The sequence below is a fragment of the Astatotilapia calliptera genome, chromosome 3 (genome assembly GCF_900246225.1).
Source record: "Astatotilapia calliptera chromosome 3, fAstCal1.2, whole genome shotgun sequence".
NCBI lineage: Eukaryota > Metazoa > Chordata > Actinopteri > Cichliformes > Cichlidae > Astatotilapia > Astatotilapia calliptera.
The window spans coordinates 28665658-28678201 of NC_039304.1; the positions used below are offsets into that span (position 1 = coordinate 28665658).

General features: G+C 37.1%; 1 protein-coding gene across 1 annotated transcript; it reads right to left on the reverse strand.

Moving 5' to 3' along the window:
* Positions 1-1475: 1475 nt before the first annotated feature.
* On the reverse strand, positions 1476-3291 carry LOC113019154 (uncharacterized). Its single transcript, XM_026162700.1, has 3 exons — positions 2916-3291; positions 2117-2248; positions 1476-1843 (listed from the first exon to the last, which is right to left on the reverse strand). The coding sequence occupies exons 1-3, from the start codon at positions 3265-3267 to the stop codon at positions 1566-1568; spliced, it is 762 nt and encodes a 253-aa protein (XP_026018485.1). The 5' UTR covers positions 3268-3291; the 3' UTR covers positions 1476-1565.
* Between the last annotated feature and the right edge of the window lie 9253 nt (positions 3292-12544).

Genomic DNA, 12544 nt, shown 5'->3' on the forward strand with positions numbered 1-12544 from the left:
TCATGCACAATTCCAGATGCTGTCTATCCAGAAAGCATCTGCTTGCGATAGTGTTGTGGGTCAGAAATTTGATTTGTTTCTGGGCTGTGCATTTCTGTTCCTTATATTTTGTGGTATGTCTTCATTTTTTGCTTTGTTTGTTGTTTTGCCTTATGAGATATTTAGCCACAACGAAAAAAAAGTTTCCTTCAATCTGTTTCCATAGATTTCACTTTTTCTGTCATGGCCCTAAAATCTTTCAGGAGGTTACACATGTCAGGATAATATTAATTTGTTTCAGTAACTTATCACCACTGTGGCCCATAAATTGTTAAAATTCATTTTCTAAGCTGTTTCAGCACCACTCACTCTCCAGACCTCTCATTAATATGATCAAACTGGCTGTTTGATGCTGTTTAATAATAAACTGTTCTCTTGTCTGCATCTCTGTATTGCTTATCTATCTGTATCTATCTGTACCAGTTGAACTCAGCATAAGAGCAATGAGGAAACAGTAATACATTTGCTAGCAAAAGAATTCCAGTGTTGCTGTCAATGTATAAGCTCAGACACTAAAAATACACTATTAAAAAACAACTGTGCCATCATATCATTGAAACAGCTCTGGCACATGAAGGCACAATTAGCAGAAAAGAGGTGAAGTGAGACTCTGTTTTGCTATTTCCTCAAAAAGAGGCTTCATTGGTGGACAGCTCAAGATCTTGAACATTGTTAGGTAGGCTGTAAAAGTAAAGTTTATTTGAATGGCTTAAATACCCTGCAAAGCACAAAAACTATGACAAGGCTGGAACTTTTCATCTCCTTTTCATTTTATGCCCTGGCCCCTAGACAGGTCATAACATGACTATAAAGATCCACTATTTTTCTTACATTTCTGTTCTATGTTCACTAATTCATTCTGTGCTTATAAGTCAAAGTTATATAATGTTGACAGGCTCAAAACAGAGGGACCTCCACATAGGTATAAATACATGGCTGCTTTTGACAAACGTGGCATTTTTTCAGGTATCAGTTTGTTGACGAATGCAGTTTAAATGCCCCAGTTTATCCTCCTCACTCCTAAAAATGCTTATAAGTTACTCCTATTTATTTGCACCCCAACAATTATTTAGTATACATTGTCAACACATAATTGTGAAGTAGGAATGGAGGTGATCCCTGTATGCTTCAAAAGTCATACATTATGGTACGTAAATTATTTACTTCAATTTTATTCATTGAGCTCACATTTTGATATTCACGATCAAGCAGAAAAAAAGCAAAACAACGTTGTTTATAAGGCAATAAACTTGAATACAGAGCTCATTCAAACTATCTTACTAAAGATTTTTTAAAACGCTATCAAAATGCAGTTAATAATAGGCAATGCAATGAAACTCAAATCAATTAAATTAACATGAACATACATTTTAAAATTATATCAAATTCAAGAGTGATAATAAAATTAAAGCACAAAATTCTTAAGCACATTTGAATGTTACAGAAATTGGTTTGATTTGTGTGAAGCATCATATTTAAAAGAAGCTCTGGCCTCTCATCCTAAGCAGACATACATTTACTTTTTCTTACGTTTGCATGACCAAAAAGCCACTAAAAGTTGTGTGGTCGTCTCCCCCAACATATGTGTTTGCAGCCATGCTCACATACACTTGGTCTCCTTGCTGCAGCTGCAGGAACACAGCGTTTCCTCCATTATCAGCTCCGTCGCTTTCTGTCTTATGATCAGCTGTAAAGACCGTCAACTCATTATTCTTGAACATACGCAGATAATGTGGGTAGCTTCTTCCACCGTGATAGAAGATGGTAAAGTAATAAACACCTGCAAGAGGTGCTGTAAAGACACCTGAAGAATAAAAGAGTGTTGGTCACATCAAAAAGAAAAGGAAAAAGTAATGGAGATTTGATCATTACGTCTCATCCTTTAACTACATATAAATGTCAGATTTGTAAATTGCTGTTGAAATTTTTAATAATTAAGTTTAGTACATTTAATTTTACAATAACAATAAATATAATTTTCCAAAACTGAATTGCAAACGTGTTTTCGTCTTGCACTTATATCTCTTTTACTTTGTGAAATAAAACAAATGAGCATACAGGAGGCTATAAATCTTACCTGTGACTGGACTGTAGGCATTGCCAAAGTTTGTAATTACTTTCTTATAGGCTATAATTATGTCTGTGTTGAAGGGTCCGATGTGTGCATTGCCTCTTCCTGCTGTTGCACTGAATATTATTTTGGTTCTTTCTGTGAAAATCAAATCATAAACATAAAATTGTTGTATGTAGGTTCCACACTGACTGATATTGTGACTTATCTGTAAGGACACACAGACGATCAGGTGTATCAGATTTCTTTGTATCAGCAGATAAATGTGACATTTAGCTTTTAATTTGGATAATTATTATGGTATTATTAATGAGCTTTCAGATAACATGGACATTATCCGGTCTTCAAAATGTCATTGTTTTAAGCTTTTCATCTTTAATTAGACAAACAGTGTAATTAATTTTGCATTCTAATATGACAATTTAGGGTGGTCCTACCAAATTTCCAGGTTGTTAGAGAGGCATAAACTCTTTGTTTTTTACTCAGTACACGATTTCCCGATACACAATGTTTATACATTTTAATAAATCATTCCAGCTTTTTCCAATTTTTGTAAAAATAGAAACAAGGCGTGGCTCAAGATTCTTTTATTTTATTTTTTTTACAGCACTGAATTTCAGGGAGTTGATGCTCTATTGTCAGGTTTGAAAACATCAAATAAGAGCAACAACACCTTCCATCTTCCTTCCTATACTAATATTTTTGAAGATTGTTAACGTTGAGTCAAATTAATTGTGAGTATTCAGCCACAATGAAAAAATGCTTAACAGTTTAATCAATGAAATCTCACTTCATTTTGTTTTACCTTTGCTTTGCAGCTCCAAAATTTGGTTTTCGCTGTCTTTCAGCCTGGTTACAGCCTCCTTTAGGCAGATTTCAGTTTCCTTCAGTCTTGTTTCCATAGATTTCACTTTTTCTGTCATGGCCCCAAAGTCTTTCAGGAGGTTACACATGTCAGGATGGTATGGATTTGTTTCAGTGGTATTAGCACCACTGTGTGCCAAAGTCAAGCCGCAAAAGAAGAAAATAGATCGTAAAATGTTAAAATTCATTTTCCAATTTGTTTCAGCACCACTCACTCTCCAGACTCTCTGATGATTATGATCAAACTGGCTGTTTTGATGTTGTTTAATAATAAACTGTTCTCTTGTCTGCATCTTTATATCTCTTATCTGTTTGTACCAGTTGGACTCTGTAAAGCACAATGGGGAAATTGTTTTTCTACTTCCTGACACAGAGGCTTGATTGGTGGACAGTTCAAGACCTTGAACATTGTTAGGTAGGCTGTAAAAGTAACGTTTATTTGAATGGCAGAAATGCCCTGCAGAGCACAAAAGCTATGACAAGGCTTTAAGTGGTGTTTAGGAACTTTTAATCACTATAATAAATTTATTATGTCAAAGGCAAGGTTAATCTGCTTTTTGCAACACTACAGAATTCAGCAAATCTGGTCTACATAAAATATATCATATATTATCTTATTCTCACTCTTTGGGTAATCTAGGAAGGTCAGACTCAGTTTTAGATTTATTGTTTTATGAGGTTATTTGTGTTCCTTGGAGCTCAGTTCTGCGTTGTTTGTTGTTTTGTTCGGCTAATTTACATCATTAAGCCCTGCTCTCAAAAACTGGCAAGGGTGTAACTCTGTCTGTGAAACTGGATTTAAGAAGTAACTGTTATAGGTCCTGTGTCTTATTAGACACCATTAATTCTGTTATCAACCCTTCACCTACCCCACACTTACCAGTGTCTCCAGCCACCTGTCAAACCGTTTTACAGTTTCTTGTTAAAGATAAGATAAACCTTTATTAGTTCCACACGTGAGAAATGTGTTGTGTCACAGCAGAAAGTGGACAGTGCAGAGTTACAGTAGCAAAAATAAAGAAAAACACTGGAATAGAACAAGAGAAAAAAGAATACCATATGTCACAACCCGGCTCAAAGGATGTGACACAGTCTGTCAGATATTTTAATGAAATAAAGTAAAGAAACTCAAACACAGGTTAAATGATACAACAGTCATAACTGAACATAACCAAATGAGCATAATGAGCCCCAGATGAAGAGAGACAGAGGTTCAGTCAAGGTAGCTTTATAACTGGGACTGGCCTTCTCAGGTGTGCTGTATCTATAATTGGGTCAGCTCCACCAACCACAAGAGACAGGCAACAAAAAATCAAGGCCAGCCCACTGGCTGTCACACATGCTGTATGCAATAGAATAAAATGCTACGTTGTTTGAAAAAAAATACACTTGGTGTTATTGCACATAATAATAATAAAAATGGATTGGATTTATATAGCGCTTTTCAAGGCACCCAAAGCGCTTTACAATGCCACTATTCACTCACACACTGGTGGAGGCAAGCTACGGTTGAAGCCACAGCTGCCCTGGGGCAGACTGAAAGAAGCGAGGCTGCCATATCGCGCCATCGGCCCCTCTGGCCAACACCAGTAGGCGGTAGGGTAAAGTGTTTTGCCCAAGGACACAACGACCAGGACAGAGAACCTGGGGATGGAACCGGCGACCTTCCGGTTACAGATACGCTTCCATGTGTAGATGTGTGTGTTTGGTCATCTGCAAAGTCTTTGTACTGGCAGCAGTAGGAAGGAAATACCTGCAGAGTCTCTGTGCCGCAGCCTGCCACTGGAGGTGCTGCTCAGTGCTGTCAGAGTCTCTTGCATGGGGTCGGGAGATGTTGTCCAACAGAGATGACAGCTTAGCCACCATTCTCCTGTCACTCACCACCTCCACAGGATCCAGAGGGCATCCTAGAACAGAGCTGGCCCTCCGGATCAGCCTGTTCTGTCTCTTCCTGTCCCCCAGCCAAGTTGCTGCCACCCCAGCAGACCACACGTTAAAACATGGCTGAGGCCACCACAGAGTCATAGAAGGTCTTCAGGAGTGGGTCCTTCACTCCAAAGGACCTGTGTCTCTGCAGCAGGTACAGGAAAGGGCTGAGTCCAGTCCAGTTTATTGTTCAGTTAAACACCAAGGTACCTGTAGCTGTCCACAGCCTCAATGTCTATACCTTGGATGTTTAGTGCTTGCAGTGGAGGATGTTTGTGCCTGTGGAAGTCTACCACCAGCTCCTTTGTTTTCCCAGTGTTGATCTGGAGGTAATTCTACTGGCACCAGTCCACAAAGTCTTGCGTCAGTTCTCTGTACTCCCTGTCGTCCATATCAGTGATGAGGCCTAGGGGTGGGTTTTGATAATCGATTCATCGATTAAAATCGATTCTGGCTTGGATAACGTGATATCGATTCATTAAAATTCTGAATCGATTTTTTAATATAAATTTATTTTGCCCGAAATGCCAGAATCTCAGTTTCGACAACCACCAAACAGCTAAAACAGTAAATGAGAGCAGGTACACGGATTCTGCACAAAGACGCAAACACAAAGCTCGGACCCGCCGACGGATCAGAATCAGTGAGATGTCGCCTTTCTCACCCGACGGCACGGACACGGTCGGGGCTGAAAGCCGACAGCTCGCTGATTCTGATGTTTCGGCGAGTCCGCACTTTGTGTTTACGCCCTTTTTGCGCTGATTCTAGAGCTGTTAGTTTGATCTCTCCCCAAACAATACTGACTGAACCAGCAGCAAAAGAAGATCCAAACTAAGCTTCACATAAACATCGTCATGAATTCCCTCTTACTTTTGCCGTTTTGCTTCCACCATGATAAAATCACACTTCATGCACAGCTCTCTCTCTCTCTCTCTCTCTCTCTCTCTCTCTCATATGTACTTCAAGAACAGTTTCCTGTCTAAAAATCTGTTTTCTGCAATATTCGCTTGCTTGTTACGCACAAGTCTATGTTATTTACAGCGCTGTCGGCCGCTGTTTTTTTCCCTTTTACTTACTTCCGAAAAGAAAACCTAATTTCTGCTGTTCAATACTGAACAAATTTAAACTTTTTAAACTTGTGCAAAATGCAAAACGCTTAGTGTGTCTCTAATAAAACCGCTGTAACTTCAGAGGTAATGTTCATATGTTGATTAATGGTTTTCTTTCGTTTTTGATGTACTGCAGAATATTTTTATAAATCCCAGGCCAGGAAAACCACCTTCATCTTTTTCTGTGTTTTATCTTCAGCTACTTTGACACAAAGGCATCTGCTGTGATGCTCACACCTTTGATAAAGTCTTGCGAGTGTCAGCTTCCTTTTTATAGATACAAAAATATGTTAATGTACTGATTTGAATTCTAATATTTCTGACTGTCTGAGGCAAAATTTCCCAGATTCAAATCGAATCGAATCAAATTGAATTGAATTGAATCGAATCGTGGATTGAATCAATTCGGGACCTTGTGAATCGGAATCGAATCAATTCTAGAAATCAGTGACGATACCCAGCCCTAATGAGGCCGACTATCGCAGAGTCATCAGAGAACTTCGGGAGGAAGCATCATCCTCTGCAATGCCAGGTTGGTAGGCAAACTGAAGTGGGTCCAGTGATGAGCTCACCAGGGGCCGAAACTTATGATCCTTCTGTTCCCGTGTATTCCTCAGCTGTTTTTGATCACTTTGAGCCTGTTTTTCTGTGCACTTTGGCTGAAGTAGGGCTCTCTGGAAAAGTCCAGAACTCCCACTGCAAAAAAAATCTGTGAGTGTTGTTTGATGGCAATTTTTCATTTGACAAACAAACAAATAAATCTTGTTGTAAAAGCCAGCTTCTTCCAACTATGGGCCCTTGCAAAAATTAAGAACATGTTGTCATTTGCTGACTTCAAGAAAGTGATTTATCTATTTATTTCATCCTGGCTTGATTAGTGTAATAATCTTTATTTTGGTATCAGCCAGGCTCTGCTCTCTTCTTCAGCTTGTTCAGAATGAGGTTAGGGTTAGACGGCACTCGTGAATGAGACCATATTTCCCCAGTCTTGGCTCGTTCACACTGGCTTCCAGTACGTTATAGAATTGATTTTAAGATTTTATTGCTTGTTTTTAAGTCTCTAAATTGATTAGCTTCCCTATACCTCTCTGATCTTGTAACTAAAAATACTCCAAATAGAACTCTTAGGTCAGCTGATAAGTTGTTTCTGATTGTTCCTAGCAGCAAACTAAAACCCAGAGGAGACGAGGACTTTGAGATTGCTGCGCCTAAACTTGAATAGACTGCTTCTTCAAATTAGGACCTCTAAAACTCGACATTTGTAAATCTCATCTAGAAACACATCTTTACTCCCTAGCTTTTAATTGTGACTGTGTCTTGTTTTGTTCTTTTTGTGTGTATTTGTTTTCCTTTTTACTATGTACAGCAGCTTGGTCGACCTGTGTTGTTGTTAAATGTGTTTATAAATAAACAGATTGATTGAAAGTGACCATCATTAGAGTATTCCAAAGTGGAGTGGATATTTTCTCTGATTTGTGTGTGGACATGAAGTATTTACTTTAATTTTCCATTCATTATACAGAACTCTCTTCTACATAACAGAAAACAACAATGGGTGGGGACATGAGAACATGAGAATGTGTTCATCAGGATGGAGGTAAAACTCACTAATGGCATCTAGTGGACAAATAAGATATGACAGTCTGGAAGTAATTTCTATATCATTATTATTATTAATGATAATAATTGATATTATATGTGTTATTTATATTTTTAAATCTATCTACAGATTTAAAAAAATATCTACTTATCAACCTTATTTGTGGTAACATCATGACAAAAAATGCACAAAAAAAAAATGTTCCTAAATGACAATTTTATTCATTTCTGTCCTTTTGATGTCATAAATATATTACACACATTATTAAATGGCATATGGTGACTCCTGAAGACCACAATATAAGAAGCCTGAGTAGCAAACAGATGGAGATGGTTACAAAAAGGATCTGTAAAACAGAGCTACAAAGAGAAGTAAACATTTTGTAGATACAGTAAGTGATGGAGAATGAACAAGACACAACAAACAAGCAGAATCCGTAATTCATCCTGTGGTATACAGTTATAGCAAACAGCATTTATAGTCAGAGCTGTGGGAAGGGAGTGCTGAAGTGTCTGTGTTTGTGTGTGTGTCTGCACAGAGGCGGAGGGGACTACCACACTCCTCTGTGCACAGCAGACAAGAATCAGCAGACAAAAAATGTTACAGATACAGAGAGTTCAAGTATTCCCGTCTTGCAACTCTTAGGACAGCAGTCAAGACATATAATTTAAGCATATTCGCACAAAGTTAACTTAATATTTTAAAGTCCTGTGTGGCTTAGTGGGTAGAGCAGCCCATCTGCTAATGGCAAGGTTGGTGGTTTGATCCATGGCTCCCCTTAAACTGTGTGTCATAGATCCTGAGTCCTAAATTACCTCCTTATCCCCCAAGGCTTGAAGTATAAGAGGCAATCTGCTCAAAATGAGTAGAAAAGCACATACATACACTTATATTATTTTCTTAAGGATTAATAAAGTATTCTGATTCTGATGCATACATACACCAGTCCATGCACAACAAAGTCAAGTTCCCTGTTGCATCCAAGGGATTAATGTCAAATTACTTCTTAAAGTTACTTTCATCTAGGTGCAAGATTTTAATGCTCCCAAAAATTGGCTAAAAGCTGATTTTGAATAATGCACAACCTCCAGCTGCTGGTGTTCAGTACGTAACATCATTTGATCATAATATGTCCTAATATTTTTTTCTTAAAGAAATAACAGGAATCGTGTTCGACGTGTTTTAACAAATTGATCTTTAGAATATGTTTTGTCATTTCTGTCTTTTGCAGGTGTTTCAACAAACCCAGACATCCTAGTTCCCAGCCTTGTTTTTGTTAGTAATTTTCTGTAATTTCATTGTTCATATTGTTTCTGTAAAATCTATACATTTCCACTGTTGTATGTATGACCTATTTTTACTTTTCAAATGTTAAAATCTAGAAAAATAGTACATAAAAGATAAAACGTTTTGATGCCTCAGTCAGAGGATTTTCATTAAGGCATGTTATAGTAAAAAATGTTGAAATTTGGCAGATGAAATGCCCGATGGGCAGGTAAGCAAACTGTTACTGCACACCTAATCATACATATTGCCAACCACATTCAGTGCATGTGATTACTACTGCTTTTGCACAGCAGTGATAATCAAAGGATCGCTGTTTTTCTCATTTTGTTTCAGATGTGGACTGAAGTATGGAAGGATCTCACCACCAAACGAACACTCAGTTAATGAGTAGATGTGAGACTGAGACGTGACATCGTAAAAGGACACGAGACATTCCTCATAATCTACAAACACCCCAACTTTCCGAGGTTTCTCTTTAACCGAAAGGCTCACGGGTGGTTTTTGTCAGGACTGCATATTTCTGGTCTTCATAATGTACAGTAGCCCAGCAACCGTTGTCAGGATTGATTGAGAGTTTCCCCTTGTGGTTTGCATCATGTCTCGCCAGATCCAGATCCCACCTGGTCTTTTTGCTGACCTCCACCTCCCAGTATGCCCTGCCAGAGGACAGCCTGTTGAGCCCCAGGATACTTCCAAACATATTAAACCTTTGCAGAGAATCAAGATCTTTTGACATCTTTCCACCATCTCTCACTTTTTTCCCAATTATCAGAAATTTCAAGGCTTTGGTGTGCGGTATCACATAAACATTCACAGCAATGACAACAATCTCTTGAACTGAAGCTTCTCCAGGTTTGCTCAACAGAAAAAAATGCTGGCACCATGAACATGCGGGCTGATCTGTGCGAGGGAGGAGGACGGTAGTGATGTGGCATTTTCAAACCATATCGTTTTATCCTTCTGCACTGAGAAGCAAAATTTCTGGCTTACTTACTTTTTACAAGTTAAGACAACTCAAATAAACTGAGTTGATCAGCTTTTTGAATGAAAAGTGCTGTAACTTACTTAAACTGAGTTCTAATAACAAGTTGATAAAAACTGGGTTCAGTCTACTTAATATTTTGAATAAAACAAAATATTAGATTTTACAGTGAGGTATCTGGCAAATGTCTCACAGAGAAGCAACACATATTTCAATGATGATTAAAAAAAACGTACCAACTTTGAATATTTTTACAGAATATTTTTAAACCATCTAGGCAGTGCCTCACACAGGAAACCAGGCAAACTCACTCAGCATGCAATGCTTGTCTTTACAGGAAACAAAAAGCAACAACAACAACAACATCATCTTTTCTTCCCACGAGATATGGCGGAAGAAGCGGTAATACTAGTAAACAGTAAGTATTGTGTGTACATGACAGCTCGTTATAAGATTTGATTCTTTAATAATTCCTCTTCAAGAACAGTTTCATGCTTTGAGTTTTACAGATAGAATATTAGAAAGGTGAGGGGAGTAACAATAGCTTAGTGGAACTTTAAGGCAATATTTCATTTTTCATGAATCAATTTTCTGAAAACTAAAGGTAGTTACTGTCTAGACACAGGGATTGAGAAAATTGACAATAAAATAAAATAAATGATCAGCGACTATGGTTAAGACTGCAAGTACAATACCTGAATATATGTGTGATATATGTCTTTGATTCATACATTTTTGTGCATATAAAACTATTTTCTATAAGGTCTTTTACAAGCCTGTGCTCCCATGCACAGGTGGTGTTTTGATATATTTTCCTATCCACCACCGGTAACAGCACTCATGCCTGACTAGAACATGTAAATATAAACTTGACCTCTTATTTACGTTTGAAGCCAATGTTGCAAAAGTGCAGAAATCCTGAGAGAAAGCAACTACAATCCAATAAATTCAAAAACAGGCTGGTAACTGAGGTGAGCAGATCGATCCAAAAATCAATAGTATTGATACCAACACTAGTATTGGTATCAGATCAATACTAGCACAACTGGGTCGATACTTGCTTTTATCATTCAAGTTCAGTATGTAGCTTGCTGAACTGTGTTAACTATTTCTTTGGAAAAAATAAACCTCAAACATGCACTATGGTCTCCAAAAGCCCAATTTCAAAACACATGAAAAGCTCAAGGGTGTGTTTTGTTGTGTTAAGTAATTATTGTGGAAAGTTACAATCACAGTGATATAGTGGTGATTAAAATGTGTTCAGAATTTGCAAATTGAGAATTCATCTTTCACTATACCTGTATTTACTTGGTATTGGATTCATACCCAAATTCTGAGTGTGGCACAGCACTACTGTGAATGAGGGAAAGTGTGAATGTTGAATGTTTTTGTTGAAATGTCCAGGAAAGTATAAACATGTTAAATGACAAGATATATGTGTTCAAATAGCGTCAATTAACGCACAGCTTCAGGTTTTTTATTTCTATTTAATTCTTCATAATTAAACAATAAGAATAAGTAGCCTGATATCCTGTAATCAGTATGAAACTATAATTTGATGAAGCTAAAATACAATAACACATTAGGTTTTTGTACAAAGTATCGGTATAGGATCAGTATCGCTGATACCACCCTGAATTTTACTTCTTCTCAATTTCTCAATAGTAACCACAAAACTCAAAATATGTCAACAAAAACCCACAATTCACTCAAACTGTTTAGTTTTTTCATAACAAAATGTTTGTTGTTGTTTAGGTGCCATAAAATAGAAACCAAAAACTATGTTAACTTCCAAAGAGATTTAGTTTTAATGTTAGTATATGAAATATAAAAAGTAAATAGGTTTAAAATATTTGCGGGACCGTATGGAAAAGACTGACAAATAAACACAGAGAGGATCACAACGAAGCTTAAAATGAAAGCCATGCTTATAAAATAAATTGCTTTATTTATGATGGTATCATGATGAATTTTCATGCGTTTCTCTCTTTGGATAGCTGCAAATAAACTGTAGCTGAAAGTGCATTCATAAGAAATTTAACTGTTCCTTTTATATGTGGAATATAGTCACATTTTTGATTTTCTCACTGAATGCTATAGGACCAGGATTTAATGAGATAAGCAAAGGACATATAACAAATAATAATATTTAATGTAGCAAAGAGCAAAAAGATATAAGGAGATTGTTTATCCAAGCAAAAAAAATAAAAATTAGCTAACCATGACAGCGTTCATCTGTTGGCTTCTGGAACGCATATTTTTCAAAGTGAACAGGACGACACTGGTTTCCAACTTTGTCACAAGCCACTATCACTTTTGTTGTGCTTTTCGTAATTCTTGTAACGCTACAGCTGCTGGTGTTCACTTCAACATCATGTATCTTAAAGGTTGAGGTACTGATGCATAAGTTATCACGAACACGCCTGCCGGAGCCATTACAGATATTCACCACACGTTTCTCATCCTTCTTCTTGATGAAGGACTGCAGAGGTCTTTTGCAGAGTCTTTCATTCTCCAAGTACCTGAAGAGTCATATCAGTGTCCTATGTTAATGTCAGGAAATTAACCTTTTTTTCTTAAAAAAACAAACAAAAAAACCCCCATAACACTTACATTAATATAAATAATATTAATAATATTATAGTTATTTTTAGTAAATGCTAAAC